The sequence below is a fragment of the Anticarsia gemmatalis genome, chromosome 23, assembly GCF_050436995.1.
Source record: "Anticarsia gemmatalis isolate Benzon Research Colony breed Stoneville strain chromosome 23, ilAntGemm2 primary, whole genome shotgun sequence".
NCBI classification, from domain to species: Eukaryota; Metazoa; Arthropoda; class Insecta; order Lepidoptera; family Erebidae; genus Anticarsia; species Anticarsia gemmatalis.
Genome location: NC_134767.1, coordinates 6,643,458 through 6,666,255, shown reverse-complemented (window position 1 = coordinate 6,666,255; position 22,798 = coordinate 6,643,458). Strand labels below are relative to the sequence as shown.

The 22,798-nt window shown below is 33.9% G+C and overlaps 1 protein-coding gene across 12 annotated transcripts in view; it reads right to left on the bottom strand.

Annotated features, from left to right (window-relative positions):
* Positions 1-22,798, bottom strand: part of Mctp (multiple C2 domain and transmembrane region protein) — a 237,975-nt gene that overhangs the window by 3,596 nt on the left and 211,581 nt on the right. For 3 of the 12 annotated variants that reach the window (XM_076129853.1, XM_076129852.1, XM_076129855.1), the window contains exons 2-15: positions 20,034-20,641; positions 19,371-19,527; positions 10,868-11,019; positions 10,122-10,280; positions 6,708-6,894; positions 5,916-6,112; positions 4,687-4,900; positions 3,402-3,547; positions 2,234-2,379; positions 1,767-1,859; positions 1,431-1,507; positions 1,020-1,126; positions 471-580; positions 146-243 (exon numbers count right to left, since the gene is read on the bottom strand). In XM_076129853.1, the coding sequence (XP_075985968.1) occupies positions 146-243; positions 471-580; positions 1,020-1,126; positions 1,431-1,507; positions 1,767-1,859; positions 2,234-2,379; positions 3,402-3,547; positions 4,687-4,900; positions 5,916-6,112; positions 6,708-6,894; positions 10,122-10,280; positions 10,868-11,019; positions 19,371-19,527; positions 20,034-20,461 (2,271 nt within the window). In that variant the 5' untranslated portion in view covers positions 20,462-20,641. Of the gene's footprint in view, positions 1-145; positions 244-470; positions 581-1,019; positions 1,127-1,430; positions 1,508-1,766; positions 1,860-2,233; positions 2,380-3,401; positions 3,548-4,686; positions 4,901-5,915; positions 6,113-6,707; positions 6,895-10,121; positions 10,281-10,867; positions 11,020-19,370; positions 19,528-20,033; positions 21,270-22,798 lie in introns of those variants that run through there. The other 9 variants (XM_076129846.1, XM_076129848.1, XM_076129856.1 and 6 more) reach the window with 8 other exon arrangements.

Sequence of the window (22,798 nt, the reverse complement as noted above, 5' to 3'; positions counted from 1 at the left end):
TATAATTACTGCAATAAGTTGCAAACTATTGGCTATTAACATAAATAATGTAAGTAGAGTGCCACTGCTTTTAGTGGAAAACTAAAATCCGCGTAATAATTATGACGGTAGATAGGTAGTTACCAGAAAAAATTTGGTTACTTACCAATGTCTCATCATCTGGCACCCTTGATATCAAATCTAAAACTTCATTGTTTGGTATCGTATGCGGTCGTAGTATTTTTCTTGTAAATTTATTTACACCTAAAAATAAACAAAGCAGTTTAAAAGCCTGTCATAATATTAAACTAAACGTATTTTTTACAGCGTATTTCACAACTTTCACATAAATTATAACTCAATAGGCAGAACTTCATACGCTTTCTTTATAAGGCAATCTTATTCAGTACTAGTCTTGGTGAAAGTAACCTTGATAAATAAAAGATAAAGACACACGGTGGTGTGCTCAGCCAAGTTGAATAGAAACTTACCCCAAGCCATCAGCAGATATCTTAGAGGTATTACATATAACACTAACATCGCTCCAAATAACATAATAATTGCTAAATAACTTAGATATGGCACAGTGAAGTTCACCAAGCTGAAAAAAAGACAAAACATTATAAAATTTTACACTCATTGGTTTATTTAATAATTTAGCATGGCCTTTGATTACAATGAAAAGTTTTTAGATGTATTATATTAAAATAATACTTTTGGCGGCCATCAAATGCTTTTCTTCTTCTTATCGTATGGTTAGTGGTCAACCTAGTGTCAAAGTTGTTCAAGCCGCCCGAAGGCCTTCGACGTGGCTTAACGACTGTTATCTTAATTGACAACCACCTTAACCGACTTTTTACGTGCCCTCCGAAGCACGGAGACGCCCTGTTCAAATACCACTATGCGGTCACCCATCTATGGAATGACCGCGCCAAGGTTTGCTTAACCCACAGATCGTTTACCAACCGGTGAGCGCAACTGGCTACGGGCGTTATCAAATGCTTTGGTACTAAGGGAAAATATGTTTGTTTGTTACTTACTTTTTGACCCCTTCTCCTAAAGTAGCGACGTAACCTATAGCGTTTTGTACAGTCTGTGTGACTTCCTGTATCGCTTGCAGTCTCTCTTTCAGTGATTTCTTCTCTTCCTATTACATATAGTACATTACAATCTTTTAAAATAATAAATCCTTAATATTATTACGGGAGTAATGGGATAGGACTCGAAAATTCTACTATGATGAACTTTTTTTTAGATAAGTGAGTCTGCGACCGTTTGGCAAGAGCGACTAGACCAAATGGGAGACGCCTAAGTTCAGCAGTGTTACAGGATGTCACATCGATCTAGGGTCGCAAGTACGACACCCGCGAGTAAAATTTGGCATTCACTGCTTTAGAGTATACAATTATGGAAGCGAAAACTGTTATAAATAAAATGTCAGATTTTATCACCTTATCAGCTTCATCCTCATCGTCTTCTTCTGCTAACAGATCTTCATCGTCTACTGGCACTAATAAGGGATTACCTCCTGCAAATTAAGAAAACAGAATTCAATGTAAATATTTTTAAAGAATAAGTTAATACGATTTATGACCGCCACCATTATCAATAGCTTTTATACAAAGTATTTCCTGAGAATCAAAATTAATTTTATGTGATTCTTGTCCCATTCACTGCTTAATAGCACTTTTTACAATGCTTAACATTTATGACAACCAATGAATTAACGTCAAAATAAGCAATAAGTACAAAAACATCATGCAGACAACATCTATTTATTAACTTACTCGGTGTTTTGGCGCTAAGCACACTTTTAAATAAAAAAGAATAACGTGACAATGGGCCACTCGACAAATATCTGGCCAATATTTTGAGTTCAACTAAAAACAAAAATAATAAAGTAAATAAAAAGTAACTGAGTGTCGTGAACCAAATTGTAAAATAAATGGATCATATGAAAACTGTAGCAATGGTGTGCATCATACTAAAATAAAATGAAAAGTCTCTTTGAACTTCTGTAGATGAAAATAGAGCCATTAATTATAAGTTAGCAATAATTTATGATTTCCAAGTCGGTTGAATTCATTATCTCCATCTCATACCACAGCAATATCCTACTTGGCTCATTTTACCCACGAATAAAAGTGCATACTATGAAAGATGGTGTACGCCGTTGAAATATGAACCAGTTGTAAGAGACTCAAACCAACCACTGATTTGATAAAGGTTTCAATTGGTATTAAGTTTTACTTACCAGTTAACCTATAAATTAGCCAGCTTCGTCCGAAAAACATTAGTATCAAGAACGGCATCATCCACATTTCGTAGTAGTAGCAAAACGCTAACCACACTAAAAGACCTAAAAATGATCTTATTCTCGACTCCCATTCAAAACAGTCTCTGAAAAAAGAAAATTAAGCGTCTTTAAATACTGAAAATTAAGGCAGCAAAGAAAATTATGGCACGGTTATAGCCAGAATTAGTTGCAGACCTTAAATAACGAACAGGCTGCTTACTTAAAACATTAAGATTTTAGTTTTCTATATTATTTATCTTGAATTATGCAGAGTCCTATTGAGTTGAAGGTGTTTGTGTTATAAGTAGCCTACCTATGTTCTATGTTAATGAAACATGCTAGAGGAAACTAAAAAATACATGCAATGTATCGCAAATGTACCACGTGAATAAGTACTTCAGCAATGTTTTTAAAATGACACATTTTCCGTACTATTTCCCAACAGATTTAAATTGGTAGTTTCTGTGCAAATGGGAGCGAAATTACGTCTTACAAGGGTTGTCGCGAGGCTATTTTATATTCTGTAACAAGCCGTGTCGGATGCAAATCTCAACCGTCCTTCTTATTACGTATTCCGAACTACTTTGGCAGTCCATTGTCTTGGCCAACACATTTTTTTCGGCGACAGAACGCAAATAATTCAAGAAAGCTGACAGTAGGAGGCTAGATTTTCTTTTTTGGGAAATAGTACAATCTCGACAGACCGACCGCGACTTGATAACAAAATAAAGAAGTCATGAGACTAGGAATAAGTACAACAGAGATTCTTTTTTAGATAACTGCATGAAATTTTGAGTAGGATCTTGAATGAGGCTGTGTAAGGTTGGTTTCAACTGCTCTCTGAGCCACCTGTAATAGTGTGAAGTCTAATGAGATGGAGAGCGTATCTCCAATATTTTTTATGACGTATCAGTGTTTAGTTTTAGTATTAGCACCGGTTCTTTGTGTAATTATCAGTATTGGCTGCTGTATTTTATAAGCACAGGATTTTTGCGCCAGATTTTTTTGGAAATATGGTAGAACATTTTTATATGCAAGAGATCAGCTTAAAAGGTGTGGAAAAAATGTAAATTCTGCTTGGAATTGTCCCTTAAATGAGCTATAGATTATAAGAGTTGATACTCACTGTAAAATCTTGCCAACTTCAATAAACCACATAATGATAGCTTTGAGCCTCATCACGTTTCGTATAAACAATTGTCGCTTGAACTTCGCCTCCTGATACATGTACTTCGGTTCCTTAGGGTTCACGGCTCTGATTGCTGCTTTTAACTGCAAATCGACAAAGAGGAACATTTTAAATTCATCCAAAAATTACTTGGCGGATAAGGGGTTTTGGTCTACCCCTCCCTTGCTCGGGAGCAGATCCTTGCTTAGTAGTGGGACAATCTAGCCAAAATGAGAATTGTTAATAAACCTACACCCAATGCGATTCTTTAAGACTGACAATAATAGAAATCTTTGGCCCTGGAAGATAAATTTGACTGTAACGAAATTCTAATTGTTGCTGAAAGATTACACGGATATAGTGAAGTGGAGGAAGTGTATAAGGATGATTGACCCACCATCAGATGAGACCAATAGTTACAAAAAGAGTGAGAGACTTCCAAGAATATAAAAAAAAAATGTAACACCATACAACGGGGAAGTCAAAAAACATTTTTATTACGCCAACTTTTGATATACCTAGTGGGTACTAAATAAATCCAAGCCTGTAGAATTCTAGATCGTATGAAATCAAGTACTAAGCAACATTAGAAAACCAAGTAGTTTCAGTCGACGAAACAATGTAGGCTGTAGTATTAATTATGTTGCGTAACCCATTAATCTTCTAACTTCGGCCTAAGTTTAGGGTTTAAGTTCAAATTAGGTTAAACGTAAAGGGAACTTAATCATTTACAAAATGTTAGTCGGCCCCTTAATAAATAGTTTTCGTGTCTACAAATACTGTCTAAAGTAAAAGGAAAGGTTCTTCTTGCTTAAAGCCTTTTGAATACTGCCGCTATATAAGACATGCTAACCCACAACATGTTTCAAAATTGGTTTTTCAACAAACAAAGGGTCAGTTAAAGCTTCAAATCTCTCAATCTCAATCACAAAAACGATTTTCTTAATCTTTACTGGCAATTATTTTTTATTGTATTTTTGCTGCAAATTCCTCCTGAACAATTGGTGTTGGAACACCTTAAACTATAGGAAAAATGCCAATGAAACTGTAGGTGCTGAAAAATTGGCGGTGAAAGATTAGATTTAGACTTCGATTTAGAGAATTGCGAGTTTTGTGTAACCCACAATGATAGTATTTTTTGTAATTTTCCAAGAGAACTATTAAAACATAAGTTACATCACGGCCAAACTGATCGTGACTGAAGTCATACATATACTTAGGGCAGCAAGTAAATACTACTCACCGGATTCCATATCACCAGCATTTCTAACAATATTTGCGGGTAGTTTCCTTTCGCCCTTGCTCTCAGCTTCTTGTCTTTGAGCGCGTACCACCGTTTCTCTCCGTTCCTTATGTTCAGCAGTGGAATAGCCAGCTTGCCCAGGAACTCCACCTTGTGATCGTGGTCTTCATCGTATACTGTTATTTCTAATATTGAGCTGATGTCTTTTACTGTACTGGAAGGAAAAGGTAAGAGTGTCTTGAACGGTTTCTTCTAAACATTGATCTATATTGGGTAATAACTGAACATATATGTTCTTACTCAGTGATGGACTACAAGGATTTTTAAAAATACTGGATTGTCAACGTCTAGTCAATGTAGTACCCAAATATTACTCTAAATTACAATTAAAATGGGTTGCAAAATGGGATGACCGCCATTGTACAGTTCTACAATCATGAAGACAACATAATTAGATTTAATAAACCAAAAAGTTGACTTGGTCTTTTTATTTCTATTACATTTAAGACCCATTTCAATTTTAAACAATTTACTACGCTTTTCTGACTATAAACTCTAAGCCCCAACTACAAAACATAATGGCCTTTCAAATTGCGTATACATAAAGTAGCACATAATAACAAAACCCATTAAGAACAGCTTCAGAACATTATAATTCTTCCAATCTATTAAACTTTCACCAACAGTGAACACATCAACGTCATTACGTCCAAAGTTTGAACAATCTCTACGAATGGTACTGCTGCGATTTGGACAGGGAACTAAGTTGAAACTGTCGTAAGCAGTGCTTGCTAACTTGTGTCTGGACCTGTAATACTTTGAAATGAGAGAGAACTTTGATTCTTCAAATTAGCATTTCTTTTTTACACAGCGTACCTACCTGCATTTAAGATTATTATTATTTAAGATGATTTAGCTTACTTATGCAGTTTTTTAACCTACCTTTTAAACCATTAAGATTATTCTTAAGAACATGTAATATCCTCTTGTAGAGCAACAAAGGCTGTTTATAGTATCTTTACCTCAGGAATACGTGTGTACTGTTTACTTAAAAAAACGCTTTTTATGCATTATATCTTTTGTCACTTTAGTGTGCTTTGTCTACGTAATATTTTTAAGAAAACATACCTATAAATTTACCCTGGATGGTCAATTTAGAAACTGACTTCTATTTCTACTCCCAATCTTTTTCCATACCTGACGATGAAAAATATTGCTATTATACTTACAAAGTAAAAATCTTCATCCAGTTTGGCGTTAACGTTTTATATTCCGTATGCGTCTGTAGCCTTGCATTCCCCAGTTCTAGGACACAGAACGGATCTGATTTTCCACCCAGATCTGCAGCTGCGAGACCCTTAGCACCGTACACTTTGACGCAGAGCCAACCAACACCACTTGAATTTTCGTTTAGATGATACCACGCCTAGAATTAGAAGAAAATAAAATAACATGTGCGTTGACTTAAAACCCGTTTAGTTGTCACATGAAAAAAGAGAAAAAACGAAAACATAACATCACGCCTATCAATACCCAAAAATTAAAAATTGCTTATTTCTAAAACCTTTTCTTATGTCAAAGGTTCAAAGTTTTCCAAAATTCTGCTTAAATATTGACTGAGATAACTTCTTATCGACGGTTTATCGAAGTAATTAGAACTCTTCAATTAATTGCTCTTAATATCTTCAAGGAAAGTTTATATTAAACTTTATTAATTCGTTAAAATTACATTTAGGTAAGCCTATTAGGTATGTTCGGAAAGATACTTAAGGACTTTCTTCAAAGTCGAGAATTAAGGTCAGGGTCACAGTATATGAATAAGTAGCAGATAATCTATCTGCTGTCAGATTCTGATGATGCTGTGAGATATCTGCTGTCTATCTGCGGCCTGATTTCCACCGCTAGCGGGACGGACCCATAACAAAATGAACTCGTGGCTTCGGTGGCTTTAAGCTTGTTATACAGTGCAAAGTTTGTGTTTTAGTGTGGTACAAGTAAGTATCAAAATTTAGTCTACTTACATATCGCCTTTCAATAATCTCAAGATCCCTTGGGTTTTCCTTATAACTGCTAAGGTCTGTGATAGTTTCTGATTGTGTGGTCCCACTGATGGTCAACAATAAGAATATTTGTCCGTTACCGTCTTCTAGATCTTTCCATATATTGTGCGTTTTCTCTCTTTCTAATTTTGATAAGTCTATTGCACATCTGGAAATTAACAAAACATGTTAAGAGTCTTCGGTCAACCGTACTTACTGAAATGGACCAACGGGATCATTGGACCGAATCACTCAACTTCAATAGTGAACTATTTCGAATAGGTTGTCAGTGTGTCTGAATGAATACGCTATTTTGAAAAGGTATCATGTCTTTTGTCGTTACAAAGGGAGTTGTGCCCTTTTTGAATATTTTCAATCAATTACGTCTTGCTGATGTTTTTGAATACGTATGGCCCTATTGGAGTGACGAGGTGGTAGCAATAGTATTTACATCTATGGTACCTAAAATCAGCGGCAGAAAAGAAATTAATTATTTTGTAATTTAATTTCAGAATGAGAGGTTTATATAATAGTTTCAATCGACTGTTCTATTTAGGGGTTGCATTTCAATTTATATTCCAGGCTTTAAGCACATAGAATATCACAATATTTTCATTATAATTATTCTATGTTCAACACAAAATTAATTATCTCTAAAACATTTATAAATTAAATTCACATGAAACGGCTCTATTTACAGCTTTAATTAAAATATCTATTAACCTGTGGGTAGAAGGGCATCAAATTCCACATATTTAGTAATTAAATGGCACATGCGAACTGCGCTAAATGTCATACGCAATTACTAAACTGCAAATCATTCTAAAAGAGGTATATTTTATACTTTTCATACACGCACTGGCATAGCGTGTGTAACAACTATTACGGCAAAAAACTGAATCTTTCATCATAATATTCTTAGGTTTTGTCATTGAAAATTCGTGAGGAGCTCGTGGCTAAGTTACAACAGCCACACGGATCGATCTCTCAGGTTAAGCTATGCTATGCTTGCCAAGGTTGGTCTGGGGATGGATGACCATATTATACATGCTGAGTGCCTTGTTTCGGAAGGCACGTTAAATTGTGCTGGCATTTTGAAAGATCTTTGCCAGTCTACCAGTAGTCAGAAGTTTGACAGTGACAACCAGTCTTACCGAGGAGTATCGTCAGAAGCTTGAAAGTCTGACAACCATTAGAATATCGTGTTATAATAACCCACGTACGTAACTGAGTTGTGGAGGTCCCTTAGGCAGTTGCATCATGCAAAAAACTTGTATTTGGCTGCATTCAGTAAGATTGGAAGCCGACTTCAACATAGTTGAAAGAAAGACTAGGCTGATGTTTATGAATGAAATGTGTGCTCTGAATCAAATTACTTATGTTGCAGGGTTGCACAATATTTTTTGTTCAAATTACAATGATTTCTATTGTCATACGTGCTGTTGAGTCTTGGGCCATTATTATGTATCTTTGCAAGGCCAAAGGAAATACACAATTACTGACAAGTATGTAGATGTCGTAATACCGGTGTTGGGTTAACTGTACTTACTGTCATAGGTACAAAATATGATCTCTTTATTTTTATGTACATTTCCATATTAGTATTTTTAGTATAATGGATACAAAAGTCAGTCTGTGTTCCACTTTTATGTCTACCGACCGAAACTGTTGAACGGATTTTGATGCAATTTAGTATGGAGATAGGTGATAAGAACCGAGATTAAATATGTTTTTCCTGAACCTTTTTACATGTCGCTGCCTTTTATTTTAATATTTTGTAATATTTTTTATTCTAAATCGTCGTTTTGGCGGCATACTCTGACCAGTTATTCCGAAATGCATCCATGTCATCCTGCCAACTTCATTTGGGTCTCCCGTGTATGCAATAACTATCCCGTGGTACTCAGTTCGAACATGAGCTACAGCTACTCATGATATTATCATGTCAAAAATCATCTCCTAAGCCTTAAAAAGAGGGGATGAAACTTTGAATGATGAACGTACTATAAAGGTAGGTACATATTTATGTAATTAGTAACAAATTACACCACAATCTTGTTCTCTACTACGCGGTACAATACGCATTTGTTTGTTTTAAACGTTCACCGTTTATAACCCATTAACTTTACCCTATCATTGGTAAATGTTCGTATAATTACCGCTACTAAAATTTCAGTATCGGTGGCTTTTAATTGATAAACAAACGGCGTAAATAGGTTTTATAGGACAAGTTTGTAGATAGGTATTGTCTAATTGTAGTCTATTGTGTTAGTACTGAAGATCAACAAAGCAATTTGTCGTAAAGTGTTATGTTTACAAGGAAATCTTTGAAAAATGGTTGGGTTAGTTTAGGTTATTCTTGGCGCAATCAAATATTATTTAATTTACCAGTTGTCTGGCTCTGTCTAATTTAGAATAAGATGTCCGTGTGTGAGGTATATAGAATGCTTTTTTAACTTTTTTCTGTCCAACTGCTGAGCAGGAGTCGCTTCACAAATTGAGGGAGGGATGAGGCCTGAAGTCCATACCTATTTAGATTAATTTTTTTTTATATATTCGTTCACGGTAAACGTTGATGGCAACCTTTGGAAATAATTTCTTCTGCGACAAGTTCCGAAATTACCTAACGGACAGTCCTAACGATAAATTCAGATTCGAGGAAACATTACCAGGAAATTTTACCTGCAGTTATTTACCGCGAGTGTAGGGCATTAGCTCGACCTTTAACCACTGAATAACCGCAAATTTATTGTTCTGTAGATACGTATGTGTCTGTGTACTGTGCACTGCACAGATAGCAGTAATTTTATTTTCGACGAAGAACAATTTTGCTCAATATTCTATACAAATGTGGAGTATTGTTGCCGTCACCGAGCATTTAGTTTTCTCGCTATTGAAAAAGTGAGTCAGCCAGACTATTGCTGATTAGGCTAGTAGGTGTTCCTTCGCACGTTTGATTGGATGATAATATGAAACTGCAGAGCACAAGAAAGGTAATGTCGCATCGCCGGAGTGTCGAAATTGTCTCATTGTTACTTGTTTCATGGTCAGAAAACAGTGACAGTACTCACACATCAAATCGCGTTGTGAAATAACAATGAATTTTTTGACTGCGATTTCGCATCTTGTTCCAGTTTGTTTAGTCATAATTTATTGTTTTTTTTACTTGATACCTTGTTCAACTCATATAACTTTACATTAAATAAAAACTTTAAATTATAATATTATATGTACAAACAAAAAAAGAAAAAAAAAGAATTTAAATATAAAAATTCAATCAAGGCATCATAAAACATTTCCGCATAATTTAACCTGATCATTACAGTTGCACCGTATTCTAACGATCAAGCATAACTAACTGTGCCTTATTTCTAAAGTAACTAACTAGCAACTTACCTTCCTAGAAAATCGTCTTTGGTTTGTTTATCCTTATCCCATACAGTGACTTCTAATATTTGTTCCTGATCGTCGTATAAATGCAAGTCGAACTGCTCCAGCCATGATGGATGCAGCGACTTCCAAACTACTTTACTCTTATATTTCTCGTTACCTAACCTGGAAAATAGATTGTGTTAGTTATTTAGAACAAAGTGAAGAAGTAAGTCTTGGACAACGGCTATTTGTAGTCTGCTTATAAATAAGTAAACATTTGTATTTTTCTAGAAAATGTCTTCTAGAGCAGGAGTCATCTTTGTTTCTTTTCTGCCTCATTTAAAAACACCCTACAGAGTTAAAAGTATACTAAATAATGCAATTTACTACAGGTCTCCGCCATATCTACCAAATAGTATTAAACGGGACCATTCCTATTAGATCCAGTGACATTTAGTCCATGGGACTAATGACAATATCTACAACATATGTAACTTAAGTATCTTTCAAGCAATACTTTTTCAACACACAACATCTAAGTAATATTACGTTAACTTCTCTTGGATCAGACTAGAAATATATATAATTCGAGTTCATGTTTACCCCCATATACTACGAGTATAATATGAACACAAATTTTGCTGGGTATTCCAAGGTATAATCATATTCACATTCTAATCAACTGTCATAAAACACAATAAACATGCAACGCGGTTTAAAAACAACACGCTAGAAATGTCTGCAACTAATAGTGTTCAAAGGTAACTCACCTAAACTTACAATAAGGATCACTGGACCTGGTATCCATGTCCATAGCAGGAAGATTCTTGGCCTCGACCAGCACGATGGTCACCACGGAGCTCCAGATCTGAGCCTTCAGCCGTTTGTTCACGTCGCTGAGACGCGTGTTCTTTAGGAGGTACTGCGGACAACATCACAGGATTATGTTCTGGAACTAATAACGAACTAAGGTCATAAACGAAGGCGTTTTTAGAGGAAGTAGGAATCTTTTATGGATATTTCGGAGGTTTATAAGTTGTTGATTTTCTGATTACAGTTCTGTTAGTATGTACCTAACTTATTTAGCTCCAAAGCAATGAATTAATAATATGGTTTTGTATTTTTTTTTAAAGATAGGTATATGACGTTTCTTTTTAGATTTTTTGCAGAACTATTAGACATCGGGTGAAAGTATTTATTTCTACAAACAAATTTTCTACGATAAAAAAATTGTCTTCTATTATTCCACAATAATAATAGTGAATTTAATGGATTTCTAGTCGCTACATCATTCAGAATGTCTAAAAAACTAAAAAGTTTTTCAATTTGACCTTTAAAATAAAAAGTTAAAGTTGTTTAACCCCTGACACTTTGACCTTTAAGTATTATCATTACCTTTTTTGTCTAGTCGAAGTCATTTTAAATTGTATGCTTGACATTTTATCATACAAGTAGGTAGATGCTTTTTTTCAATATTTCATGTTTAAAACACCTGAGTGAAGGAATTTGTTGAATGTGTCTCGCGTGAGCTTTGTATATGAATAACTAGCTGACCCGCGCAACTTCGCTTGCGTTACATAAGCGTTAAAAATTTTGCCCGTTTTTGTAACATTTTTCACTGGTACTCTGCTCCTATTGGTAGTAGCGCGATGATATATAGCCTATAACCTTCCTCGATAAATGGACTATCTAACACTGAAAGAATTTTTCAAATCGGACCATTAGTTCCTGAGATTAGCGCGTTCAAACAAACAAACAAACAAACAAACAAACAAACTCTTCAGCTTTATAATATTAGTATAGATATGTAAGAATTTTGAAGAATTTGTCCTTTGCAAACGCAGTGCAATTTAAATATTTTTAACATTCATTTTATTACAATGAGTTTATATTTGGAAGGTACAAAAGCATTAAGTACCTACTTTATAACATAACGGCAAAACGGCAGACTTTTTATGTAATTAATAGGTAGGACCTGGGAAAGATTTCGCGCAAATTAAGTCCGTAACGTCGAGAGAAGTCCGGCAACATAGCGTTGCTTTCACCTGAAATCGCTGGACGTGCATTCCTAGTTTTAGTAAAGCATATTATTAATACAAAGCCAGCTAGATAGATTGTTCGACGATTAACCATTCAGTAAGTAATACAAATAAATATATTTAACCCATTAATGTCCCACTGCTAGGCAAGGGTCTCCTTCCGGAATGAGGGAGGTGTTAAGCCGTGAGCTTAACACCTCCCTCATTCTCCTTCAGTCCACCACGCTGGCCAAGTTTGCAGACCTTCAAGAACTGTTCTAAAGAACTCTCAGGCATGCAAATAAATAAACTGTAGTAGATAAAAAACAGTTCTATAAATAGAATCAAACTTAAATTTAATCCAGAACAATGGTAGCGGGGAGACTAAGCCGTCCAACTTTAAACCGCACAACTTGTACGATACTCGTGCCAATTGTATTGTAACAGTTGCAATGAAACATACAAATTTTATCATTGTGTTAACGCTGGTAATACAGAAAAGTTGTATTGCATTCGATTTATTTAAGTTCAAAGTGGATTAATTGATAATTGAACTTGCGAGTATTGTTTTAAATCCATTTCTTACGTTAATCATTTTAATGTTAATCGACCGTAAATATTGGTAATTGTGATTACAATCACCAGTGTTTACGGTCGGTTATTTAATTTCATTGACAGTCATAGCCTCATAGGGTGAGATTAAAAAAGCATATGCAAGAAGTAAAATTGTACTAAGACAAGACTTTTCAGAATATTCGGAGCTTTTGTGGAGAGGAAAGATATGGATTACTATAAAAAGAGGTCTGTGGTTTTTTTTTTCTTGATATTTTGATTTCATTTTTGATGGCCGTAAAAACTGCGTTAACGAAATCTTCTTAAAAGTAGGTTTTGATGGTAAGGGAAAGAAAAGACTACCATAAAACAACTGTTTAAGGATATTAGTCCATTTAAATTATTTATTTAGGTTAGACAGTTCCTGGCTGCGGAAACTGCGTGCAAGCAATCTGAATGCAGTTACAATGGCAGTGGTTCATAATAAGATACGCATCATAAACAGTGTGTATTGAAATACTGCGTGTGACCACTTCAATACTCAATCAACGGTTTAACGGCTTGCGAACTATGTGTCGATGATGTTTTCAGTTCCATAATAACTGGTGGGTTATTATAGACCTTGTAAATATACGTTTTTGAAAGAAACTTTCCAAGTTTAAATGTTTTAAAATTACCCACATATCAATTATGAGGAGGAAAGGAATTTGAATCGATTTGCGTGCGATAATTTTATTAAAATAATGAATTCCACTTATCATTAGTTACCTTAAACATACCTCTATTATGTAATAATATACTCATATTTAATTAAATTATATTTAGGTACAAATACTACACGGAAAACGATTACCACAGTGCCTATCGATAAATAAATTTTAGGGAAAACTGGCGTATGATTATGTTGATAAGAACGTATAAAATGTTTTAACGCATTATGCTTTGCTATGGCGCCATGATTGAAAGAAAGCTATTCATCCTAGGCCAAAAAAGCAAAGCTATATAATACTAGCTTTAGCCCACGGCTTAGATCGCATAAAAAAAACTGGAGTAAATATTTTGCTTTTGCCTTTGTAGCAAATTTCATTAAAATGAGTTTAGTTGTTTTGGCACAATCGAGTAACAAACACATTAAAACGTCCTAACATCCAAAGATTCGCATTTATTATATAAGGAAAAATATTATAAATTTGTAAGATAATAATATTCACAATATTATAATTTGCAATTTACTTTCAAGGACAACGAAAGGCAATTATTAAAAAAAATCCCGACAATTTGTACCCTCGTCAAGGCGGTGTCAGGGTATTTTAAATTAGAATGAAACAGGTTAGCTTTGCGAGCAATTTTCTTCCAAATTGCTATTGTTAGACCAACCTTGATTGTACATTGACAAATTCTTTTTCGTCGTTAATCATATTACTGACGGTGATGGTTAGAAGAAAAATCTAATAATTTTGTCATTATTTTTACAATGTTATTTGACAAACTTGATAAAACAGAAGACTTTTTTTTTCTTATTTAATGCGCTAATCTCTGAAATAGACTAAAAAATAAATAAAAAATTGGCAGTAATAGTGAAAAAATATGACCGCCAGGTTTACGAGGCCCATATACCAATTGAAACTACTGGGTGAAGTTAGAATCTTGAGCCCAGTTTCACAATTTCTGGATAACTATGAGATAGCTTATCAGATTAAATTTTGACATTTACTTATACTCATACCCTTGCTGTCAGGTTATCTAGCAAATAGGTAATCTGACACTTATACCTAAACTATTACGTTACAGTAGGAACAACAATGTCTGTTTTTCAAAGGTTAAGGTTCGTAACACTTATTATGTCTATCTAGCTTCATATTATTATATTATTATATCAAATTACCATCAGCTTTTTGTAAATACCGCGACCACACCAGTTTGCAAATTGATGTTTTTTTCATGCAAATACATTATGGAAACAAACAACACTACATGTTAAATCGATACGCTAATGGCTCTCATCAATCATGCTAGCAAAGTTCTTAATTAACTCGTGAACAAATAAATAGTTCTTTTACTGTTACTATGGACCAAGATCCCAGAGCTGCCAGACCTACGTCATTTTAGCAAAGCTGAAACTTTGAGGATTGTTAGTATAAAGGGTCTGTTAAGAGGTATGCACATCCACTACCTTGAAAGCGGGGCCGTTTTTGAGGTAGCGCGGAGTGAAGGTGCGTAAAAAACGACCCAACCCACGTTATAGTAGCAAAGTTGGTTTTCAGATATGTTATTAATGATATTATGTAGAATTAAAATTGACTATTGCCAGACCGTTTCCCGGGGCCATTACTTCTGCCAGACGCCTTAAATGTTATAAAAAAATGAGGTCAACTACGTCATAGTAGCAAGCCTAAATTTTATATATGTTATTAAAGGTACAATTTTAAGACCCCCTGTATGCGGACAGACCATTCCGCGGGGCCCTTCGTCCCCTAGACGCCATTAAACTTTCCCTATGAGTGCGAGAGTAAGAGCATTATTCATACGCATAAATGAAAAACAATTGAATTAAAAAAATAAAAACTGAAAAATTATTGAATACTAACTGACCCGCGCATCTTTGCTTGCGTCACTTAAGAGAAATAGGTCAAAATGTTACATAAACGGGTTATGTAACATTTTTCACTTGTACTCTACTCCTATTGGTCGTAGCGTGATGATATATAGCTTAAAGCTTTTCTCAATAAATAGGCTATCCAACAGTAAAATATTTTTTTATTCGCACCAGTAGTTCCTGAGATTAGCGCGTTCACACAATCAAACAAACTTCTCAGCTTTATAAAATTAGTATAGATTAAAAGTACTTGGAATGTTTAGGAAGATAAGTAACATTATTTCAATTATTAATATTATATTATATATTATACTATTATATTATTTTATTTCATTATTTTATTATTTCAATATACCTACTTGTAACTGTTTTCAACATCATTACCTACATTTTTTTTTACAGAGAATTCAAGTAACAATGAAGACGATGGTGGAGATGATTTAAATATTCAATTTGATGAGGGAAGTAAGAGCTCAGATAATGATGATGATGATGAATGACTACAATTTTTTTTCATAATTTTTGTGAATAGTGTAAACCATATCTATTTTTAAAATAATTCCCAAAATAATGTTACGTATCTTCCTAAACATTCCAAGTACTTTTAATCTATACTAATTTTATAAAGCTGAGAAGTTTGTTTGTTTGTGTGAACGCGCTAATCTCAGGAACTACTGGTGCGAATAAAAAAATATTTTACTGTTGGATAGCCTATTTATTGAGAAAAGCTATAAGCTATATATCATCACGCTACGACCAATAGGAGCAGAGTACCAGTGAAAAATGTTACATAACCCGTTTATGTAACATTTTGACCTATTTCTCTTAAGTGACGCAAGCAAAGATGCGCGGGTCAGTTAGTATTCAATAATTTTTCATTTTTTATTTTTTTAATTCAATTGTTTTTCATTTATGCGTATGAATAATGCTCTTACTCTCGCACTCATAGGGAAAGTTTAATGGCGTCTAGGGGACGAAGGGCCCCGCGGAATGGTCTGTCCGCATACAGGGGGTCTTAAAATTGTACCTTTAATAACATATATAAAATTTAGGCTTGCTACTATGACGTAGTTGACCTCATTTTTTTATAACATTTAAGGCGTCTGGCAGAAGTAATGGCCCCGGGAAACGGTCTGGCAATAGTCAATTTTAATTCTACATAATATCATTAATAACATATCTGAAAACCAACTTTGCTACTATAACGTGGGTTGGGTCGTTTTTTACGCACCTTCACTCCGCGCTACCTCAAAAACGGCCCCGCTTTCAAGGTAGTGGATGTGCATACCTCTTAACAGACCCTTTATACTAACAATCCTCAAAGTTTCAGCTGTGCTAAAATGACGTAGGTCTGGCAGCTCTGGGATCTTACTCTACTACTACGATTACATTATTTGGACTGAGGAAAAGTTTTGATCTAATATAGATGTTTTCTCGGAAGTAAGGAAGGGAATAATTGGCTATCTCGAAGTATTGAGCAGGCAGTCGAAGTAGATGGCCTTAAATAATAGATTGATATCTTATTCGGAAAATTAGTTTATATTGGTTCGGGGAAAAAGTCTTTTCGCATTATAGTATGTAAGAACTTGTAATAAAATCTTTTCTCTACACAAAAAGCTCGATATTTGGGTACCTCACGAGCTCACTGAAAGAAACCTAATGAACCGTGTACTCATTTGTGATTCTTGAAGCCAAAGAGATTTTATTACAAGTTCATACATACTATAATGCGAAAAGACTTTTTCCCCGATCTAATATTTGGGTAATACTTTGCTAATAGTCAGATTATGCAACACTTGTCGGTATTCTTGATAAGAAAAACTGAAATAAACACAGTTAATAAATAGCAATGTGTTTTCTAAAACCAGCTACAATTTACCTTTATTACAACTCCGCATTCATTTAGTATTCATCCAGTGGTGTCTTAAAAACTTCTACTCCACGTTAATTATTAAACACATGTACCTATGGTTCAAAATAAAACTTACAGCAAATAGACTTGGCTGAAAATATCTACACAAAATGCAGCCAAGTCTTCAAATAATATAAGACTGATCGGTTTTCGATTAAGGTTAAAACTGGATACATTTTCCGTCTTCCATGTTCGATAGTGCACTCTATAACGAGTTTATATCTCGAAGGTTTTAAAAGTCCCCGCACTCAAGCGATTACCTTCGCTGCTCTGCATTTTTTAATTTTCCTCAGGAGAGCGAGATATTTATATTTTGGTTAGTTTTATCATAATCTGAATAAGTATGGTCTAGTTTATCAGGCGATATTTAAAAAAATATCCAAACTAATATCATAAAGGCCAAAGTAAATCTGTCTGTCTGTTACTCAATCACGCCTAAACTACTAAACCAATTTGCTTGAAATTTGGTATGGAGATATTTTGATACCTGAGAAAGGACATAGGCTACTTTTTACCCTGGAAAAATGACGCATTCCCATGGGAAAATACAGATGGCGAACGAAGTCGCGGGTAAAAACTAGTTATTAATAATATTCTTACATAATTTTTGGAACACGGAATAATAAGTTTAAAATATGCCAGATTTATACGTAAGTATAAAAATAATACAATATGGCCAGCGGTCACCCATCTTTATGCACATTATTATGGAATTATTACTAGTAGGTATTTTTTTTTGAATAATAACATAGTAATCAGGATTTGGATATAAAATAAGGGGGGGAGGCCTTTGCCCAGCAGTGGGACACATAAAGGGCTAACAAAAAAAAAAAAAAACATAGTAATCTGCATATAAAAAGATCAAAATTAAATAAATCTCGTCTTCAAAAGTTTCAATATGAAATGTAAATAAACCTGTCACAAAAATACCAGGAAACTATAAACGAAAGGGGACTGGCCCTCGAAATTCTTATTAATTGTGTGTATTAACAATGAGACAAAGCACCAGTTAAATTCTCACAAAACACAGTCATTATACGATTGGGAATTTAATGACGTATTATTAAAATACATCACCACTTCTGTCATGTTTTCCTGGTACATTATAAAGAGGTATATTTTGTTGATTCAGTAAAGTTTCATTTCAGAAACCACAGAAACTGAAAATTCTTAATAATAAATTTTAATAGTAAACACTTAAAATGAAGACAGATAATATATGTGAGGTGATTTAGAGAGTGTTTGGGGACCAGGCATCTTTCATCCACGCTCCCAATGGTCGGCTATAAAAGCTCGTTTTTAAATAGCCACAAAGAATAAGCCACAGATTTATCCCCTAAAAAAATCAGAGATCTTCTAAATTGTTGATCTTGAGAAAAAAATAATACAGAAATTAATTCTCTAGCCTTAAGAACTATTTTTGCGGTTCTTTCTTAATATAAAGCTCTCGATACTCGATATTACCGACTACTTAAAATCGCGCTACCGATCATGATTTCCATTTAATAGTGTAGTATGCGAGTGAAGTCAGGAGTGAATGCTAGTTATTGGTTACCCATTGTGTATACAAAAGCAGGTTACACCTAACAAGTCGAACAAGACACGTATTTCTTTCAACAAATACAATTGATATCAGCGAGTACGTGCTTCTGTTGCGAAATTTATTGATAACAATAGTAAAAATGAGGTGGATAGGTTATTTGTATTCAATACGTTATAGAAAAAAGAAAATAGAAACATGAAGCATAATTACTTCAATTCATGTTGTAACATCACTATCAAAAGGGGTCATCAATGACAAAATCATAGCATATACAATACAACGTTTTGGGTCCATCGCTCACGTCTTATTAAGTTGTATTGTAAATTAGTTTTCTATCATTGGAATAAAAAAATAACACTACTTAGTCACAGTTGCCCTACAATGTAAAAACTCTGAACTATCCAGGTAAACTACTTTAAATATTAAAGATATTTTAATTCAAGGTAAGTAAGGTAAACTAGTTTTCCTTCGTGGCTTTTTTTCTTCTTCTTGTATAAACCCGATAATTTAGTGTGAGTTGATACAATCACACGCTTGCCTTAATTTATAAAGCCAGTGTTAGTAACACCCTTAAATATACATTAATAAAACACACCCAGTTAAACAACACCTTGTTATTCACAAACATGTTATTATCAAACATTAAAGATACCCTTTGAAATCGATCTCCCTGGCTTTTAAGCTTTGGGAAGCGGTTGCCAAGTCTCTCGATGAGGTCAGTACAGGCGTTGACGGCTGATGGTTGTTCCGCCTCTGTCGCAGACCCTGGCGGTAGACTACCAGCTCGGGGACGAATTTGTGATACTCCACTGTTGATAGAAGTCAAAAATGAAAATAAGAGACAGAGAGAAAAGAGACTTATGAAAAATAAAATTAGTTAAAGTAATAAAAAAAAAAAAACAAAAAAATTAAGAATCTAGCCACTTAAACAGTTTTTTCAAGTGGTACACTCCAATAACATTTGTCTACACATTAGATTAATATCTTAAAAGTATCAACCACTTAAGTGTGCATTTAGGTCAATAAATAATCCAAATAATTAAAAATGAAATGTGGCCCTTATTTTGTTATAACTAGTATATAAATAGTCGGCCTTAGAAGCTCTTCTTTTCTGTAAAGTGCTTAATAAAAAGGGATAGAGTGAAGTAGTGAAACAATATCTACTTAATACTTAAAAAACAAATGAAATACTAATGGAAACCAAACAAAAACAAAAACATAAACATTAAAGAACAAAACGAACATTAAAAATCTTAGAATCACTACAAAGATCGTTTTAAGAACTCGCTAATAAAAAAGCTTTTACCAAACTCACCTCTCAATTTTCTCATCGCTGGAAGATAAACACGATAAACAGGATTCACTGGAACTATCAAAGTTGGAATCGTTCTCGTAAGCGAGGTTGCAGGCTGACACGCTTCTTTTATAAAGCACGTTCCCTTGTTCAATGTTAATGAAGTGTTTGCATACTTCCTTAGGGTCCTCATTCTCAGGCTCATCAATTACAAATGAAGGGATGCTTAAATTTTCCCCTTCACTGTGAATCGGTGAATTCTTCTCACCAACTTCGGAACTGTCTTCAACAGAACTCCTGTCTTCCGACAAATGAGAAATGAATTTGGAAATTTTCGATTTCTCAATTTTATTCTGCATCTGATCTTGGAACTCGTCCATTCGTTCTTGTAGCTTCTCTTGTATCCTTATAAAGCGGGTCTTTATTCTGTCCATTTTGTTATCCGTCATTTTGATTTAGTTTTAAACTCGGTTCTAAAATACCATTAAGATTCAACGGCAGGTAAGCTTCCAAATAACCGGGTAGATAACAGGTAAGTCTAAATTAAGCTCACTCGCGAGTATTGATTACTACTAAAGCATATTCTAAGAATATCGTGCTCGAAGAAACGATTTGAAGTACTAACATTTCTAAAAAATACATGGATTTAGTATGAATTCTTGCGATACACTGGAACACTAACATTTTAAGAAAAACAATACACACGTCCGTTCATAATATATTTTGGACTATAACAGATGCTGTTATTATCTGGTAACGATACGAACATTACGGCAGGGCTCCAAAGAATATAAACATTATATTTTATTACTTTGTTTTAAAGACGATTTTGAAAACAGTTTCTAAAGTTTTTACTGCTGGAGATTTGACTAACAGAAGCTGTACATTGTACAAGGACAATTGACAGCTGAATCAATGTATAATATAAAATAATGTTTATTCAAATGTGATTGTAAAAGATCAATGATTAAAACCATCTGCAACGATTCTTTTAATGTCAGTTTGTTTGAATTGATCTCGATACTGAAGGTTATGGATTATTTTAAACGCAATTTGATTCAGACGAGCTATAACATCTGTATTATTTCAATACTCTGTCAATTGGCAAACTGATTACGATATAATAAAGTTATAGATTTCATTAATTGTTAATTTGACAGCGATGCGGAGGAGTACTTCGACACATATATAGGGCACTCTCCCTTTCTTTTCTTTTGTTTAAGATTTTCTATACTATACTCTTTAAAATATAGCTTGATTAAAATGACATTTCTAAGCAAAACAGAGAGACAAACACAACTTTGTAGTGACGTCTAACGAGCATTACAAATTGAAACACGAAAAATCTGTCTTGTCTAGCATTATAACTATTTTTTAAATACAGATCCCCAATTAGAAATCAGAATAATTTAATACAACCAGCCTTTAAACTAAAAATCAGTACTATTTTCTTTAGTGTTAAAAATAAACCTAATAATTTTCTACCTCTCTACAAGGCTACGTCATGTTGCAAAAATTTTAGTGAGGAGACACAATAGATAAGAATAAATCGATTGATTAAAACAATATTAACAATAATTGTTATTTTTCATAAAGAAGTAAATCAGTATATTACTATCATCCTCATCCCTATCATCATAATTGCACCATTATCTGAATAAATTAATTTTATTTAACTAAACTAATTAATACTTAACTAGGAGAGGTCTCCGTGCGGTGTTAAGAGTAGGGCTGGTCATCCTATACGAATTTGCTTAAACAATAAGATTCACAACAACAATTCGTAAAAAGCAAATAATTGAATCGAATATAATTATTTTAGATTCGATTTTTTCGCTATCGATTTCGATGAATACTTCTACAACCCTAGTCACCACAGTTTGACATCTGTCATTCTAATCAAGCTATGTTTTAAAGAGTATATATTGTATTAGATAATATAATTTAGTTTAAATTGTAACAAAAGATGGTATTGAATTATGTCGACCTATGGATCAAAGGTGAATGTTAATTAACAAAGACTCCCAAAAATTAAACCTGCTATGCAGCAAATGTAGGAAAAAACTAAGTATTTGTAAAGCCGTATATAATACAGATCGTAACAAAGAGTAAACAGCAAGTATGACTCATGAGACTATTAGATGAAAGATTGTACGCGTTTGTTGAGCAAGAACACTTACAGAATGAAATTGTTATTTATTAGACTGTGTACGAGGTATTTTTGTAATGTTGTTGCCGGTTTTTATATCGCAATGTTTATAAAATGAAGGAAAGATAAAGACGTTTTAAAATACGACTTGCAAGGAAACGGGTCGTGGAATATCGATATTTATGACCCAAATCTTGGTGTTAAATGAAATTTTTAGCAATACATTATGTGTGTGATAAACTTAACGCTGGTGGCCGTAGTTATAGTTAATAATTCAAGCGATAGGAAGCACAAGAAGTCGAAATTTACTTTTATATTTTGGAAATATTGTTAAGTTGAGTGGTTGAGTTTGGATTGACCTCTATACTGATATATACAAAAGCGAGGGTTTACCTGCTTGTCTTTTACACTCTCACGGCTGAAGCACTATCGAACATAGTAAATTGTTTTTAAAAAAAAAGTTATCTATACCTCAAAAGCTTAACGACACTTCAGCTAGACAGGTCTGCAAAATAAATTTGATACAACTTTCTTCAGAGAAATTCAGCGGAATTAATCTCCAAATAATCCTTGTTTCTGCTACATACATAAACTATCTTCTCACATTACAAATTCATAACCCACTACCAAAATAGCT